Source organism: Agelaius phoeniceus, chromosome 1, assembly GCF_051311805.1.
Source record: "Agelaius phoeniceus isolate bAgePho1 chromosome 1, bAgePho1.hap1, whole genome shotgun sequence".
NCBI lineage: Eukaryota > Metazoa > Chordata > Aves > Passeriformes > Icteridae > Agelaius > Agelaius phoeniceus.
The window spans coordinates 89,646,430-89,664,754 of record NC_135265.1 but is presented as its reverse complement, the minus strand read 5'-3'; the positions used below and the strand labels follow the sequence as shown (position 1 = coordinate 89,664,754).

The 18,325-nt window shown below is 41.6% G+C and overlaps 1 protein-coding gene across 2 annotated transcripts; it reads left to right on the top strand.

Moving 5' to 3' along the window:
• The first annotated feature begins 975 nt into the window (after positions 1-975).
• On the top strand, positions 976-16,941 carry FH (fumarate hydratase). 2 transcript variants are annotated; one of them, XM_054634494.2, is made up of 10 exons: positions 976-1,154; positions 7,624-7,758; positions 8,507-8,617; positions 10,009-10,185; positions 10,963-11,145; positions 12,104-12,269; positions 14,068-14,271; positions 15,500-15,627; positions 16,049-16,202; positions 16,737-16,941. In XM_054634494.2, the coding sequence occupies exons 1-10, from the start codon at positions 1,026-1,028 to the stop codon at positions 16,877-16,879; spliced, it is 1,530 nt and encodes a 509-aa protein (XP_054490469.1). In that variant the 5' UTR covers positions 976-1,025; the 3' UTR covers positions 16,880-16,941. The 2 variants fall into 2 exon arrangements, with proteins under 2 accessions (XP_054490469.1, XP_077039133.1); XM_077183018.1 differs by lacking the exon at positions 976-1,154 and adding an exon at positions 7,399-7,417.
• The last annotated feature ends 1,384 nt before the right edge of the window (positions 16,942-18,325 follow it).

Sequence of the window (18,325 nt, the reverse complement as noted above, 5' to 3'; positions counted from 1 at the left end):
CTGAAGTTTGTGATGTGGGGACTTAAGATGCTTAATTGCTGACTTCAAGTAATACTTGAAGAAGATGATGTAGTAGTAGTTATAGCTTTGTATTGTCATACTGTTTTATTGACTGAAAAAAGAGACTTTCACTTACTTCTTCTGATATAAAATAATCTAGATAATAATATCATTACCCAGTCTATATTGTCTCTGGAACTTCTGAAGCCATTTTAGTGGCATGCCCTGTGTATTTCCTAGACTGTCTCTTCTCAGAGGAGCCAGGGGGTAGAAGATTTACTTAAAGCTTGCAAGACTCGAATTCAGTGTGCTTTTAGTGCCAGGATGTAACTTGTAAGGCATTAATAGTGCAGCTTCTGGCAGCATTTCTGTGAATAACAGTTCTTGTAGGACTGAAGGGTACCTATGCAGGTTGCAATGGAATGAAGCGTTCTCCATGTTAGGCAAAAAAATTGTTTTCTTAACGGCTGAATGTTGGCTGCTCTTGGAAAAAAAAATCAGAATGTTGGAAAACCTGAAGTGTTTGAATGTTGCTGCTGGTGGGTGGAAAAATGGAACATACCTTCTTTCGCTCTCGAAGGGTTTCTGCACTTTGCACCAGGATGTAGCACGTCGGAGCACTCTGCCTTCTTGGGCAGGAAGTAAAGAGGGGGCTGCACCTTGACTTAGCATTTTTTATAAAAGGAGCCTTGACTGTCCTTAGGAAGGCGGGGATAAGGTTTTATAATCTTTAAGAAGGCTACAGTAAACCAGAACAAGCTCATACTTCTCCCCCGTCCCTCGGGCAGAAATCGCTGCTACAGCGCTTTTCCCGCTGCCCTTCGCCCGGGGCAGGCGGGTTTTCCCGGGTTTTCCCAGGCCGGGCGGACCCGCGCCGGGGCCGCACTCAGCGCCCGCCGCTGCTCCAGGAGCCGCCGATTGGCGCGGCGGAGCCTCCGGGGCCGGGCACCGCGGGCACCGTGACGCTCGTCCGGGGCGGTCCCGCTGTGCCTCCCGCCCCCGCGGTGCTCCCGGCCCCCGCCAGCATGCATCGCTCACTCCGCGCCTGCCGCCGCCTCGGCCGCTCCGCCGGTCTCCTCCTCTCCCGCCCGCCGCCCCCGCTGCCTCCCGCCGCCCCCGGCCGCTGGATCCCGGCGCCGCCCCGCGCCGCCATGGTGAGCCCGGGCAGGGGAGCGGGGAGCCGTGACCTCTAAGTGCCACCGCCGGCCGCCCTCGCTCCGCCCCGCCCCGCGGGAAGCGGGGAGCGGGGAGCGGGCGGTGACAGCGGCAGCGGTGACTGCCGGCTGTGTCGGGAGCGCGCCGGCACCGGGAAGACGAGTCTGCCATCCTCTGCCGGGCTTTTGCGGCCATTTCCCGCATCCTTCCTGCGGCCCGGCCCGGCCCGGCCCTGCCCGGCTCGGCTCGGCTCGGCTGGGCAGCCGCTGCCGGGAAGGCCGGGATGTGCAGCGCGCAGCTCTCCCTCTCCCGGGGCGCTGCCCCGGGGCAGATTCAGGCCCTGAGCCGCCGGGCAGGAAAGGTGTTGGTGCGGGACCCGCTTCGCAGAGCCGCGCTGTGCGGCAGCTGCTTCCACAGGAATTTTAGGCGTTTTCTTGGAGCTGTTGAGGTGCAGATAATAAAAAGCTGTATCCTCACAGGAATAGGAATATTCGTCACTGGAATAGCTTTGAGGCTGCCTGAAAATTAGGGAGCTTTCAGCTGAGAACTGCCTGGTGCTTCTAGCGGGCATCATCAGGAGATATTCGTGTATAGTCTGTTGATTGTCCGGCTCAGGCGCGAGTGGGACTCGATTGTTGCAAGCGGTTCAGCATAGAAACAGAAACACTGTTTGGATACAGAAGTTCAAGTCTCAGTTCTGACGCGTTGGATGTTGCGTGGAAACCTTAGTCTCAGGTGTATCTTTGTGAGTTCACTCCTTAAAACGAGGTAGTGTAGCCTGTGAGAAGAATTTCAGCAGAAGGTGGTGTGTTAAGGATTTTATCGATTCCTTAGTTTACTAAATTACTAAATTAGTTAATCAATTTATCTAGTACAGCAGTTTCCAATCTGTAATATTGATGAAGTTGTAAAAAGTAGCATTTGATAAAACAAACTTTCCAGTGAGTGAAAAAACTTCACGGTGAGTGAAACTTAACTGCCTAAAAAAACTAGCCGCAGAGCAGAATATGTAACTCAAACCACCGGCCTGTCGGATGGTTCCCTTTTTCTGTTTTGCCATTTGGCATCGTCTGAGAAAAATCATGGCCTTCATTCATTTGCTGAAAATCTGGTGTTTATGAGTCTGATCTGCAGTCTTACAAGAATGAGATGTGTTTTGCTCTTTGCGGGTCAGAAATGTGACCAGTCCTGTATGTGTTGTGAGTTCATGGAGTTTAAATAACAGCACTACTTAAAACATCCGTCAGTGGACTTGGAAGTCAAGCAGCTGTTGAATTCTTACAGGAAAAGTTCTGTATGTTTTGATGTAAAAGAGGAACCACCAGAAAATGTACTAACCAATATTTAAATTTAAAAAAACAGCCAGCCAACAAACCCAAGACATCCGTTTTTGATGTTTGTAGTGATTTTCTGAGTAGCAAGAGTTGTTTTAAAACACATTGTGTATGTAGATACAACCAAATAGTCATGCTGTCCTGGTAAGTTTATTGTGTTGCCTTTACTTAGAGCTAAATTGCACAAGATGTTGTAAATGGAATTGTCATAGTGGTCCTTCTGTAGCTGAACACTAGGTTCAGCTGAATACTTAGGTTTGGGTTCTAAAGGGTAAATTTCAGAATTTGTGACTCAAATTGTGTTGTAAAAGAGAGATGATGCTTAAAAATGGAAACATTGTTCATCTGCTAAAGGAGAGCAGTAAAACATAAATTGCACATACTGATGACCTTGAAAGACTGCTTTTGACATGCTAAAATGCATGTTTCTTTGAATTGAAATACTTACATCCAAAAGTTGCTGCATCCATAAGTGAGCGTAATTTTCCACAGGGAGCATTACTGCAGTGGTTCTGCTGTTTGAGTATCTCTGGTGTGTTATGGTGCAATCAGTTCTGATCGGTGCCCTGCAACAAGGCAAAAGTACAGTTCTGTTTGCCTAACTGTGACCTTTGGACTGTGTTTGGGTTCTAGGGATTTTGGAGGGCTGACCACACCTTGTCAGGCCTTCTAAGGAATAGACAAGTTTTGTAAATGTGATGAATAGTAACTGTGAGCAGAGCCTTGCTTGTAGCTAGGTTAGAAATTAGGTGAGCACAGGAATTTACATTGGCTGCTGGCAGTTTCCAAGTCTCCTTTGGGCTTCTCCTGAGGCCCAGGGATGATGGAGTGTGCCACTGATGCACCATTTTACAGCTGGTCCTCTGGGTCACAGGGTGACTTCAGAAACCTCTTTACATACAGGAGCTGGGACCTTCAGCTCATAAAGCTGCTCAAGGGGTTGAATTCTGGCCAAGGAGCGAGGGAATCAGGTTTGTTACAGTCACACTCAGACAGTGCCTGCTGCAGGCTGAGAGTAATGCTGCAGCTCAGTTCCTTCAGTCTGCATGAAAAACATCATCTTGCTCTTTTGCCTAATGCCTCCTGTTACAACAGGAATCAGCAAGTGACATTCTTCCTAAAGCACCTTGCCCTGTTAACTTCATTGGGATTTATGAGCATGGAATTGGCTAGGAAAGTTGGTTTTGGTTTTTTTTTTAATAATGATTTCATTGTTGAGAGGTACTTGTACAAGGATGTACTGATCCTATTTATCTTTGTTTCATCATTGTTGACATTGGAATTATGTAAGTTCGAGGAATCAGTTGTGCAACTGCTAGCTTTTTGTCTTAAAGCTTACAGTGGTTTAACATTTTATATTGTTTGAGGGTGAATACTTTCAGTTATTAAACCACTGATGATATCAAGAGCTGGGCTTGGAGCTGAATGGGTTCTGCTTATCCAGCTCTGTGAAAGCTTTGCATTGTGTGCTTTTACAAGGTGTCCAAATGTCAAAAGCAGGGATTTTGAAGACAGTCAGTGATCCCAGCTGCTGGAATATTAATGTGCTGACATGAAGACCCACAAGCATCCCGATTAAACGCTTTTGGTAGTGATATACTAAAGAAGCATTTACTGTATTCTGTTTCTTGGTAGCATGTAAATGAATGCTAAGTGATTCAAGCAGGACAAAGAGGATTAAATAACATAGGAATTACTTACTCTTCCACAGTAAGCTTTCTATTCTTGAGGAGTCAGTGCCCAGGAGAGCATCAGCCAAAACACAAGATGTGGGGATAGCCATGTGAGAGCTAACCCTTGTTGTGGGTTGGGCTGCAATTTCCTCCAGGTCACAGGCACCACCTCCTCTGAAGTACTCAAAGTGAGCAGGGCTGGTGTCTCTGGTATGTCACTGATGGTACCTGATGGCAGAGTGTCTCTGTCTGGCTGGGAATGACAGTAAAGAGGTTGGGACACTTCCCTCTCTCTGCTGCAGCTTGCCATCCATGGTGATGCGAACCTGGGCAGGCAGAAGGTCAGGGCTGCTGGAGAGGGTGTTCTGGCCAATACCCAGCTGTGCTTCTGTCCAAGAGCACTGAAGGAGTGTTCTCTAAAGTGTTCTCTAAAGAAGGAGCAAGTAAAATGAGCAAAGAAGAGAGAGGAACAGTCTGACTTCAGAAGTGAACTCCTAAGGAAGAGTAAGAACTGTGTGAACTTAATGATGCTTTCCCCATTTTCTCACCCAAACTCTTTATGTACTCAGCACTGCTGAGGCCACACCTCGAGTCCTGTGTCCAGTTCTGGGCCTCTCAATTCTGAAAGGACATTGAGTTGCTGGAGTGAGTCCAGAGAAGGGCAATGAAGCTGGTGAAGGGTGAGGAGCATAAGCCCTATGAGGAGCAGCGGAGGGAGCTGGGTGTGTTTAACCTGGAGAAAAGGGGTCTTGGGGGGGACCTTATCACTCTGTACAACTCCTGAAAGGAGGCTGTAGCTAGGTGGGGGTTGGCCTTTTCTCCCAAAATAAGAGGAAGTGGCCTCAGGCTGCACCCCATGATGTCCAACATGAACCCAGGGAAGGTTCATGTTGGACATCAAGAAGAACTTGTTCACTGGAAGGGGGATCAGACATTGGAACAGACTGCCCAGGAAGTGGTGGAATCCCCATCCCTGGAATTGTTTATGAAATAAGTGGATGTGGCTCTTAGTGCTGTGGTTTAGTTGACATAGGGATGTTTGATCAGAGGTGGGACTTAATGATCTTGGAGGACTTTTCCCACCTTAATGATTCTATGATTTTCACATCAGGGAGTTTCCTGAGTCTGTGGTTTGTCTGTGTAATAACCCAGTTTAGATCTTTCTTCTGAGGGCTTATCTTATCTTCCCTGAAGTCTGGTGGACTTCTTGCATCCCCAGCATCAGCTGGCAAGGAGTTGTGTCAGTCTGTGACTTGTGTGAAGAGCTGCTCCCTTTCCCTTGCCTTCAACCTGACTCCTACAAGCATGTTAGTGCTCCTGTGTCTTGTATTGGAGGAGACAGTGAGCAGTTAATAGTGGTTATACCTCAGTTTTCCTTCAGTCCCCAGGTTATCTTTTTTTCTGAACAAAAAAGTCATTTGTCTTAAGAAAGCTGTTCCCTTTTGTCAACTTTATTGCCTTTGAACTGTTTCCAGTAATAGATATTTTGGGGATGAAAGAACCAAATCTGCACAAAGACCTCAGACTGTCAATGAATCATGGTGGCACAGCAGTGTTTCTCTTTGTATCTTCTGCTTTTCTTGATAGTTCCTTGCATTTGATTTTCTTCTTTCACTGCACTGCAAGACTGACTTGACTTTATTGATAAGAGGTTTGTTTCCCAAAGACTCACCCTGAGTCATGTCAGTCACCCCTGGTTATGTCAGGAACCCAGCATTATAAATGTATATTCCCTGCCTGGACGGCTGAGATTGTTTTAGTCTATCCATTATAAAGAAATAAAAGACTTCTCCCCCTTCCTGAGGCCTCTGAAAGAAGGTAATTTCCTCTCCTGGGAAAGGATGAATACCTTTCTCGTAGGAAATTGGGACTTTGCTGACCAAGGTGTGGGAAGAGGAAGAGTAAACTGTTGTTACTTCTTGTCAGTTCCATAATCTTTGTAGAGCTGCATATGAATGTGATCACATCATCACAAGTTACGGTGCTGTTCTACAAAAAGTAAAAAAATTATTGTCAGCTAAAATGAATTTAGCTGTGCCTGTGCTAGATAATAACAGATGCTAGGTGGATACATGACATAGAAATGTTACCATACATAAATATTACATAAAATACACCTAGATATAATATATCTACTATACCTATAGGTGCAGTAAATATATATCTGCATGAGGGGTGATAATATAGAATTATTATATATATTATGAGGGGTGATAATATATATAATAATTCTGTATTATAGAGGGGTGATAATATAGAATACTTGAAAGACTGTTACAGGGAAGAGAAAGGGAGGAGAAAGTAGGAAAAAGAAGGGGGACAGTGAGAGAGTAAGCAAAAAGGAAAAGGAGTGGTTTACTAAGAATAAGGATATTAAGTTGAGAAAAGAGCAATGAAAGAGAAGGCTTTAATTAAGTGTTGCATTAATCGTTCTGTTAAACTTACTTTTACCTATACTTTCTACTCCTTACATATGTTAAAATTAATTTCTTATGTGTGTCCCTTTCACATTTAATCTTCCCATTGAGGTTGTTTGTTGTCACAAGTTTAACTAAAATTATTAGTTCTATAATTGTCGTTACGTTAATTGTATTTTACTGTTCATTATTATGTCTCTGTGATCTCCTTTATGAGTTGTTGTAATCCTTCTATAAGTTATCCCATCAGTATTAAGTAATATAAGACTATTCTAGGGCCCTAACTTAAAGATTATTCCCTGTTTCTAAAATAAATAAGAAAGGGGGAATTGTGGAGTGTCCCTGCCCCAGGAGGCAGTGATTCTACCCAGACAGCATCCGGCAAGGGGCGTGATTTAAAGAAGATTTAAAGATTCCGCCCCTCCACCCTGTGGGGTGTGCCCTCACAAGCCCGGGAAAAGACACTCCACCCCCTTTTTTCAAATGAGGAATGGCCCAGAATGTTCTTCTTTTCCTGTACCCTCATTGGTTGAAATCCTTCTGCAATGTTCCCGCCTTAGCTTTTGCATTGGTTGTCTTCCTCGATCCACCCCTTTGGAGTCTCCTGCTCCTCTTACTATTGGACCCCGACCCTAAACTCCACCCCTATAAAACCCATAGCTCTACCCCCTCATTTCTTGTCTTGGTCGCTGGCATAATGAAGGGTTCTGGCTTTTGGTAAACCAGGACCTGTCCTGCTGCCTTCCTTTCCCTGTTGGTGCTCGGTGGCTGCCTGGGGTGTGAGGCTCTGGGGCCCAGGGAGTTGTTGTGCCCCTCGCTGCAGCAGGACGCGACAATGGTACGTGGTTTGTGCTTGCGACTTCTGGGAGACAGCTGCTCAAACTAGAACAATGTCTCACCTTTCCAGATGTAATTAGAAACGCCTGTAACTAACTGCATGTCTTGGCTTTGTATTTTTTTCCATCTTCTTTCTCTTGACTACTTGCTTTCAAATAGAATATACTGATTGCCAGAGTTTTTTTAATTTTTTTCCCTTTTCTATAGTCTTCTCAAGAGGCTTTCAGGACAGAATATGATACTTTTGGTGAACTGAAGGTCCCAAGTGACAAATACTATGGTGCCCAAACTGTGAGATCTACAATGAACTTCAAGATTGGAGGTGTTTCAGAAAGGATGCCAGTAAGTAATTCAAATCTGTGTTCTCTTCTTCTCTAGAGTATGTTTTTTATGTGAAAGTGAATACCTTCTAAATACCTTCTTCTCAGGCTTTTGCTGGAAGTGTGAACAACTTTGAATTTTAATTAAAGGTAGAAATTTTATGGCAATATATTATTGTGGTAGAAGTATTTCTTGTTGTGTTTAAATAAATTGAATCTTGAATAATTTTATGGTGTTGCTTTATTTTTTAATAACCAGGATGAATAGAAATCTGTCTTTCATCTTTACAAAGATGAAAAAGCAAATGGAGTAATTTGATGTTGCATTTATCTAGTTTGTTATTGAAGTAGTCTAGTATAGGACGAGTTGATATAAACTTAATTTGTCACATGTAGCTGTGCAAAGGCCATTAATGTGCACATGCTTTGTATATACTGAGTCTCTATGTACTGAAATTTGTCAGTTTTCTTTCAAAAGGCTGCTTTAGAAATGGAACCAGTTCTATTCTAATGCACGTAACTTTTGACACACAGAGCGTACCTGGCCTTGCAGAAAGAGCTGTGTCTTCCCTCTGGGCTGTTGGGGTGAATGTTTCTGTTGGTGGGAACATAATCCCAGATGAGCTGATTGCTCTCTGGTTGGGCTGATGGACTGCTGCTGGGTTTAAAATCAGAAGCAGTCTGGTTCAGAACTAGACATGCACTATAAATTGATGACATATCCTTTGGGGGAAAGAAATTGTGTGTTTAAACTTACCCTTGTGTCTCAGGTTCAAGTCATAAGGGCTTTTGGCATCTTGAAGAGAGCAGCTGCAGAAGTAAATCAAGATTATGGTCTTGACCCCAAGATTGCTAAAGCCATTGTGCAGGCAGCAAATGAGGTAGGAATGAGCTGTTCAAAATACTGGAACTACCACTGTGTTTTTGTTAAGCTTTTCACAGGAGGGTGGGGGATTGCATTTCTCAGATTGTTAGAAGAAAGCATTTCCTCTTAGTAAATCTTGTTCTCCAGAGATCATTTATTTAATATAATATTTTACTATTTTCTTTCTTGCATATAAAGAAATGATAGAATGTTCAAATGCATGTTGATAAATGCCACCCAAGTGCAGAATTGTGAGTGACCATTATTTGAGGTGTGATAATACCAGGTGCTTTGACTAAATCAACAGATTTGTTTATCTAGAAGCATTTTTACAGAGTTTTTTTTTTGTGCTGACTAGCTTAAAAATATTTCAGTGGTGGCAGAAGCTGTATCTTCTTCCTAACAGCTGTAGTATCTTAAGTCCTAAGACCCAATAGCTTTGGAGAACTCCAGAATATATCCATGCTCTTCTGGTTTCTATGGTTCCCCTAGTTAAAGGTGCATTAGAAGATTTGGTGGATTAAGGCTCCTTAGTTTAGATTCATAAATTCTGAAAGATGTTTGTGGCTTTCTTTATTGTATTCTAAAAACACCCCTGCTATGATACCCTTTCCCTCACCTCCAAAATAATTTTCTAATACAACTTAAATAAAAAGAGGAATCAAGCTACTCTTGGAGGTGGGAACATTGCCTCTGTGTAAGATGGGAAATGCAGAAGATCCTTTCTTGAACATGATTCCAGGAGGACTTATGTATCCTGGTAATCTGATAAGCCTCAGAGTTGTGACAACAGCTCCTTTTTCTGAGGCTAATATGTGGGGTGATACTTCTGAGCACAGATTTTGATATTATTAAAACACATGTTTAGAAAACTTTCTGAATGTGTCTAAGATTCCATAGGCTCCAAAAAATGTTGATCAAACATGAGAGTGCCTTACAAGAAGGAGCTGTTTGAGACTGACAGCCATCTGCTGGTTTCATTGATACAGCATGTAATGTCTGCAGGTGTAAGAGGTCTGGAACTTCCCTGCATGAAATTTCTTTATTGAGAGGTATCAGAGTCCAGTTACACTGTGAGAAGATGTAACCTAAAGTACCTTTTAAAAATACTTTCTGTCTATGTCTGTAGAATATGAAATCAAATTTTATATATCTTTGTATTTCACAATTCAGTCTTCAAAAAGCATAGAAAGTGTTTTTTTCCGCTTCTAATATCTGGTATTACGTGGTATTACATAAAAGCATCTTAATTATTCTAGTGTAAATTCATTAATTGCTATATATAAATTTAAAAATATAACTGAGAGCATAATTTTAATTATGGCAATAAAATTTTCAAGGTTTTTTTTTGTTGTTTTTTTCTTGTTTGTTTTAGTGGAACAATTTTTTCTGTTTTTTCCATTATAGGTAGCTGAAGGAAAATTAAATGATCACTTCCCTTTGGTGGTGTGGCAGACTGGGTCTGGAACTCAAACCAATATGAATGTTAATGAAGTCATCAGCAACAGAGCTATTGAGATAATGGGAGGGACACTGGGAAGCAAAAAGCCAGTGCATCCAAATGATCATGTTAACAAAAGCCAGGTTGTTAGACTTGATTTATCCTGCTTTTAATTTCAAAAGTTTTGTGTCTTTGTGAATTTTGTGTTTTCTTGTATCCACTGTTTAGGTTAAAAAATGTTTTGTTGACAACTTTGGTAACAATTTTCTGTTTTTTTCAGTTCATATGAACTTCAAGATGTTTTTCAGTAACAGTATGAGCTTTTCAGATTAAAAACTTTGAATTCATTCATGATAGATAAATTCATACATAATATATCACACAGTGGTGGCCTTGTGACTACAGTCTTAAAGATGTTAAATATAGGTCCAGTTTCTAAAAGTTGGATCATGGTAGGCATTTTTATTATGCTTCTCTCTTAAACTTCACCTACCTTGAAGGAAAGATTAAGCCACTGACTTTGTTGTTTCCCTTCCTGATCCTTTGTGCTTACTCAGTATTCTGTGAATGATGGATTTAGCATTATCAAAGCAACACGTGTGTCTTAAAGTCACCTACAACTCCTTTAAAATCATCTGTCCATTTGTTAGCCATCTCTCATAACTACTATAGTAATTAATTTTTTTGTCCCAAGGTTGTTATGAACAATCTATTAAATTTAGCCTTCTGTGGGTGTAGTCATAAAAAGTTGATTTATCAAGAAGGAAATGCCTTTGTGGAACACCCCTAAGTTGCTTACTCTTAGCTTAGTTACTAATAGTTTATGAGATAAAGAGAATAGAGGCACTCATGTTCATGTTACAGCAGCAATGGTGAGAAAAGCTTGTAAATTAATATTCTTGATTTTTTTTTTCCCACAGAGTTCAAATGACACTTTCCCAACAGCAATGCATATTGCTGCTGCCCAGGAGGTTAATGAGGTCTTGTTACCTGGACTAAAGAAGCTACAGAATGCACTTGAAGGGAAATCCAAAGAGTTTTCCCAAATCATTAAAATAGGGCGCACTCATACGCAAGATGCTGTTCCACTTACACTTGGGCAGGTAAAAAAAACTTAAAAGTTATGCCTTTCTTTGGAAAATTCAAACTTAAGGATGCCTAAATTAAATGATAGTTTAGGACAAAATATAGCAAAATGGCTGAGTCTCAGCCTGAGTATTTTCAGTCTGTACTGGAGTTTGCTGGATATGCTGTACTGTAATACATACATCATAATTTTTATTAATTTTTTTCCCCATGTGTATTTTATTTCTAACAGTAATAAAATGCATAATATTTTTAAATGATGTTTCATTACCAGATACACAGCACAGTTTTTCTGTTACATTGCAGGGAAGAGGTAGTTGTTGTCTGTAATCTGTAAATTTATGTAAGTTATGTTTTGCCAACACACAAAACTACTAAATATTGTGAGTGAAAAATTTCAGTACATAATCTTGTGTGTATAAATGTGTATATATATATATATAAAAGATGGCAAATGATATCATATTGTCAAGAATGGCTTATATTACAGTAATTTAGTAATTAATTAAACTGAATTGATAGAACAGCAGTAGAATTTATGGACTTTCTCCAAGAATGAACAGGTGGGGTTTTTACTAACTAAAATTAAGTGAGCAAAGTCCAAGATCCATTTCTTTATTTGTTCTTTGAGAATATTAATATAATCTTGGAGCTGATTTACTATGGAATCAGATCCTGCTAAGTACACAACTAAGATAAAAAGTGAGAGAAAAATGCATTATGTATAATTATGTATGTTATGTCTTTCCATATTAAGATTGGTTTAATGCATAATTTTTTGGTGCATGGGACCAGTCCTTTAATAGATATATACTTTCCCTCTTATGCAAACATGCTTAGGTTTAGCATTTGGGTGAAGTTCAGTGCCTTCAGGTTTTTAAAGGAATTAGTCAAATCACGTTAAAAATCTAAATAATCTGGATGCTTATTCTTGCTTGTTGCCTTTGTTCCTTAAACTTGTCCTTTCTTTCAAAGGAATTTAGTGGCTATGTGCAACAAATCAAATATGGTGTGGCCAGGATTGAATCCAGCATGCCAAGGGTGTATCAGCTGGCAGCTGGTGGCACTGCAGTCGGCACGGGGTTGAACACAAGGGTTGGCTTTGCTGAGAAAGTTGCTGCTAAAGTGGCTGAACTGACAGGTGAGAAACCAATATGTGAGAGTGAGTTATCAGTAAAGCAGTGTATGTGACATGCAGTCAAATTCAAACTAAATCTGTCCAGTTTCCATACTTCTCATAAGCTTGAACTGTATTTATATTTTAACATGAAGCTTTTGTTAATGCCGTGTGTTATATGCCTTCTACTTTGGATTTTTTTTGTGCAATTTATTGTTATAATTTAATTTAGTGCATTGAAAGTGACTGAAATGATGGTGCTTATCCAAGCAAGGCTCTTTGGATATGGATACAGTTTCAGACTTCTATTATTAGCCCAACTATAATCATTCTGTCTTGATCTTTGCTCCTCTGGCTCTCTTAATTTTCAGCAACTTAGCACAAAAGATGGAAAAAAATGCTTCCAAACCCACTCTGTTTTTTTCATATGAAAGAGTAAAAGTTAACTACCTGAATTTTTTTTAATCCTGTCTTTATAGAGCTTAAAACTTATTTACTTATTTTCTATTTATTTATTTAAAACTTATTTAATTTATAGTGCACCTGAGTTTTTTGATCTCTAAACCAGATCTTTTGTGTCACAGTATCAGTTTTCAAAATGCACCCCCCCCAACAAATGTGTACATCTGTTATTTATATTTGCTGTAAAATCTGAAATTACTTAGTGACGGTATTTTTGTTTTAATGGATTTATTATTCACTGTGTGTTCCAGAGGGTCAGGGCTGTCATGTACCCTGAAAGAGAAGTAACTAGCTGTAAACAACAGCTGCCAGGAGCAGTACAGGGCATGTTCTGGTGGTGTTAGGAAGCTCTCCCGTGTCAGTGGATGTTTTGGATCCTGTATGGGCAAATTGTATGAGTAGGGCAGACTCCTGAAGTTCCTTATGCTCTTATAGAGGGTGGCTATTGGCAAAAACAAAAGGAGAAGTTTGGATAGACCTCTCTAACAGAAGGCAGCTGTGCAGTTCACAAGTCCATGCAAATTGGGTGGGATTCGGTGTTTGTCAGGAACTGCAAAACACTGGAAATTACGGGAATCATGCTGCTCTCCTTCGAACTGGTGCTGAAAGCTCAGATCAGTCATTGGGGGGGCAGAAATCCAGCCCACAGTCAGTCCTTAGTGATGTCTCTAATTTTTTACAGTCCCATTCTGCTGGGTCTGCCCCTTCAGAGCAAAGTCCTGAAGGAATGTTTTTCATCATGGAACCTAGGTTTACATCTCAGGCATGTAATTAACATAAACAGAGCTGTTCCTTCCATTGCTGTGCTCCTGTGCTCTTGCTGTTGCCAGGCATCCTCCTAAGTCTGATCCAGCTTTCCCATGTTCTGGCTGGTTTATTGTTCCCTTCCATTGTGATTACTTCTTACTTACCCTAATGCCTTCACTATGCTGCAGAAACATCTATTTTTATAACTGAAAGCATCACAGCAATTAACAATCCAAAGTGTCTAACTTGATTTAATGCAAGAAATGCCTAAGTTGGGCTAACTTTCGAAAGATTATTGACATCCACAAAGCACTGTGGTGCAGAAGCAGTGCTTAGAATGCAACACACTATGAAGGGTTGAAATTTGTACCTTTGTTGTAGGTGGATGCTCAAATTTTATACTCTTCTGTATTTTAATGACTTTCATTATGTCTTTTTGTATTTAATTTACTTTAAGAAATATGTTTGTGAAGAAAACTCTAGAGGAAAGAGATGATCTTACAGGGTTGTTAATTTCTAATTTTTATTAAGCTAGTTTTATGTGTTCGATTGTCTGGTTTATGTCTGCAAGGAAGTGCTTCACTGGTTTAATGTTCACACCCTCTCCCTGTAGGTTTGCCTTTTGTCACTGCTCCAAATAAGTTTGAAGCTCTTGCAGCTCACGATGCTTTGGTGGAGCTCAGTGGAGCCATGAACACAGTGGCGTGCAGTCTGATGAAAATTGCTAATGACATTCGCTTCCTGGGCTCTGGGCCACGCTCTGGGCTGGGGGAGCTCATCCTGCCTGAAAATGAACCAGGGAGCAGCATCATGCCAGGTACAGAGAAAACATGCAGAGAAAGATGACCTGTTCCTTTTTTTTTTTTTTGACCACTGTCTTTTAACAGATGTTTACCAAATACTGTCACAAATGTCAATAAGTCCACGATTCTCTCAGGTTTTATCTACTGCCCTATTTTACCAAAACCTCTGTTCATAAAAATGTTTGCACAGCTGTGTGCTGGCAAGTGTATGGGGGAGTGTAGTATCTGTAAGAATACGGCTTTATTAACACAAACTTACTGCTCAAAGCTTTCATTTAGAATTGCAACATCTCTACAATTTTGAGGTAAAGGCTTTTCTGAAATAATCTTTAATCAGTGAATTGTAGCAACACTGTTGTGTAACTTGACTTTGGTCTCTGCTTCCTGGCATGATTAGTGTTATGCACTCATATTTTCCCTTCTGCAATGATCTCATTGTATGGGAGGATAAGGAAGAAAGGAATAATGCTAGTAAGCATTCCTTTCATCTCCTAAAAAAGTATGTCCATATGAATATTGCACATCCAAAACTATTTTAAGTTGTTCCTCCTGTATCATAAACTATAAAAGAAATAGGTTATTAACATATCTGGCTCTAAAAAAGCAAACAGTGAATGTTCTTACTGGGATTATGTCTAAAAATTAAATGATAAAACAAACTTGCTTGGAGATCACTTTACCTTGATGTGTTTGTTGGGTTTGGCAGGGGATTGGTTTTTTTGATTTTTCTGTTTGGGGTTTTGTTTTTTTTTTTTTTTTCTGACACTTCTGATAAAGTACTAACTTTATCACAAAGCAATTCTAACATGTCAGTAATACTTTCCTTGAGCTGAGTAAGATCTGATAGGAGTCTCCCAGAAATGCCAACTTGAACATGTAAAGACAGGTGATAATCTCTTGACTCTTAAGAACTGTGGTAATGAACAGCTCTTTAGCTCATGCACATGTTGAGCTGTTGAGCTCATCCTCAAGCTCTCAGAGTCTTGGGAGACTGCTGAAGCAGCCATAGCTGTGTTACAAATCCTTGCTGAAAATATTGGAATAGTAAATTCAATTAAATATCATTTGTGGAAATAACCTTATTTTCTGTGGTGTACAGATACAGACGAGTAAGACAAGTTACCTTTTACAAAACATTTTCTTTTGAATGTGATTTAGTAGAATGTTGCTGGCCTGGTTAGTTGGTTGGTTTTTCCCCTTCCTTCTCCTTTGGTAACCTTTTTCTCTCCCTTTCACAACCAGGAAAAGTGAACCCTACCCAGTGTGAAGCTGTGACCATGGTGGCAGCCCAGGTTATGGGAAATCATGTTGCTGTTACTGTAGGAGGAAGCAATGGACACTTTGAACTGAATGTCTTTAAGCCCATGATGGTAAGTTCATAAAGTTTTACATATCTAGGACTTTTTAAGTAATTGTACAGTCAGGTAACTTACAGACAGAAAAAACCCTCAGTGAACACTTGAACACTGCCAAGGTTGGGGCATCTGCAGCATCCCTCAGATACTGTTCCAGTATCTCACCACCCTCACAGTAAAGAATTTCTTCCTAATATTGAGCCTAATTTCCCCCTCTTCCAGTCTATACCCACTGCTCCTTGTCCTATCACTACAGGTCCTGACAAAGAGTCCCTTTCTGCCTTCCCTGTAGGCGCCCTTCAGATACTGGAAGGAAAATAGCCTGTTAAATAGGTTGAAATTGCAGGGAGGGCACTGGTTATGAACAAAGGTGACAGAATGTACAACTAGTAATACCTGAATTAAATAATTGGTATTTCTTTCTTTGTCTTGTTAGATTAAAAATGTTTTAAACTCTGCAAGACTTCTAGGAGATGTGTGTGTTTCTTTCACTGACAACTGTGTAGTTGGAATCCAAGCCAATACGGATAGGATCAACAAACTGATGAATGAATCTCTGATGTTGGTAACAGCACTGAACCCACATATAGGTAGGTTTAAGGCTCAAAAACTTCTCAGAACATAGCAAAACATTTTGTGGTAACATTATTTTGTACACTTCATTTGTATGGTCACAATGCTTGTAAGGCCAAGTCAGGTCAAAAGTTAACTTACTTCAGCATCACCAGTTGCTGTTGTAAAAGCTGTGTTCTCCTTGCAGTGGCCATGCCAGGGTATTAGAAAAATAACTGATTAGCGTCAAAAGGACATTGGGAGAATGTATGTACCTATTTTCCTAAATTATCATTATTTGAGGTTGAGTGGAAGATTAAAATATGAGGTTTTTTTAAAGGAGAAGTTCCCATAAATCTTTGATCTAAATAAATTAAAACAAGAATAACAAAATCTACTTTCAGCTGAAGTAAGGAGTAAACATTTGGTGTGCATTTCCTGCAAATTGAGTTAAACAGTAATAGTAATGCCTAGCAAATAATTTTCCAAAGACTGTGTCCCACTTTTCTCTCACCTCTGATGAATCATCTAAAATTGCAAATGGATAATTTGTTGATTTTGTTTTGTCACAGGATATGATAAAGCAGCCAAGATTGCCAAAACAGCGCACAAAGAAGGAACAACGTTAAAAGAAGCTGCTATAAAGCTGGGATTCCTTACATCAGAGCAGTTCGATCAGTGGGTGAAACCTAAAGACATGTTAGGTCCTCAGTAACTTCTGTAAAAAAAAGTGTTCTTAATATAAATAAATAAATAAATATGATATCATATAATCCATTAGTTGGAAAAGTCCTCTGAGATGACTGAGCTCAACCTATGACTGAGCACTAGCATGTCAGCTAGATGATGACACTGAGTGCCACATCCCGTCTTTCCTTAAACATCTCCATGGACAGTGACTGAACTGATGATGCCTCAAGAGGCTCACCTGGAGCAGAGGCTAGACAGCGTTTAGAAGGAATAAAGTCCTTCAAAGGTATTTTGAGACCTTCAAAGGTATTTTTTAAAAGGCCTTGGACTGTACAAGAGCCTGGCTGTGGCTCTGCCCAAGATGGACCCAGGATGGACAGAAGAGGGACAACTGGTCATGAGTTGTCACACTTTTATAAGTTTTGGTCCATTTACACATTGGGGTCAATTGTCCAATTACACCTTCTCCTCAGTTCTCTGTTGTTTGTACGTTTTGGGCCCGAAGCTGCAGTGGTGTCCTTGGTTCTCAGGCTGGAAAAGGATTGTTTTGTCTTACTAAACTGAAGGGAACTCTTAATTTCATATAAAGTGTGAATGAGCTACACACTAAGGCAGTACAGTCTCTGAAAAATAAGAAAGCTAAAACTTAAGGCATCACTACTACTTCCCTGGGTGGTCCATTCCCATGTCTAAGCACCCCTTCTGTGAAGAAATTATTTTAATGCCACCCTAAACCTCCCCTGGTGCACCTTAAGACTGTGTCCTTTTGTCCTGTCACTTCTTACCTGGGAGAAGAGCCCAACTCCCACCTGGCTACACCCTCTTTCAGGTGGTTGCAGGGAGCAATAAAGGTCTCTCCTGAGCCTCCTTTTTGCCAGGCTCAGCACCCCCAGCTCCCTCAGCAGCTCATGGCAGCTGTGCTCCACAGACCCTTCATCGGCCTTGTTGCCTTACTGTGGCCTTGCTCCAGCACCTCCATGTCCGTCCTGAATTGAGCGCCCCAGAACAGGACACAGCGCTCGAGGTGTGGCCTCAGCAGTGCCGACTACAGGAGGACAATCCCTGCCCTTACCCTACTGGCCCCGCTATTCCCGATTCATAGCGCGGTTTTTGTACACTTTATATATTTCCCTGCCATTTTTGAACTGACGTTATGGGGGTGATCCTACCCTGCCAGCAGGCGGTGAAGGCTCAGCGGCTGGCTACGGGCCGCGCTGTGGGAGGAAAGCGTACCGGTGAGCGGGGCTGCTGGGGCTCCGTGCAGCCAAGGGCCGCTGCCCCCGCCGCCAGCCAGCGGGGCGGGCAGCTCGGCGGGGCGGGCAGCTCAGTGGGGCGGGCAGCTCAGCGGGGCGGGCAGCTCGGCGGGGCGGGCAGCTCAGTGGGGCCGCCAGCCAGCGGGGCGGGCAGCTCGGCGGGGCGGGCAGCTCAGTGGGGCCGCCAGCCAGCGGGGCGGGCAGCTCGGCGGGGCGGG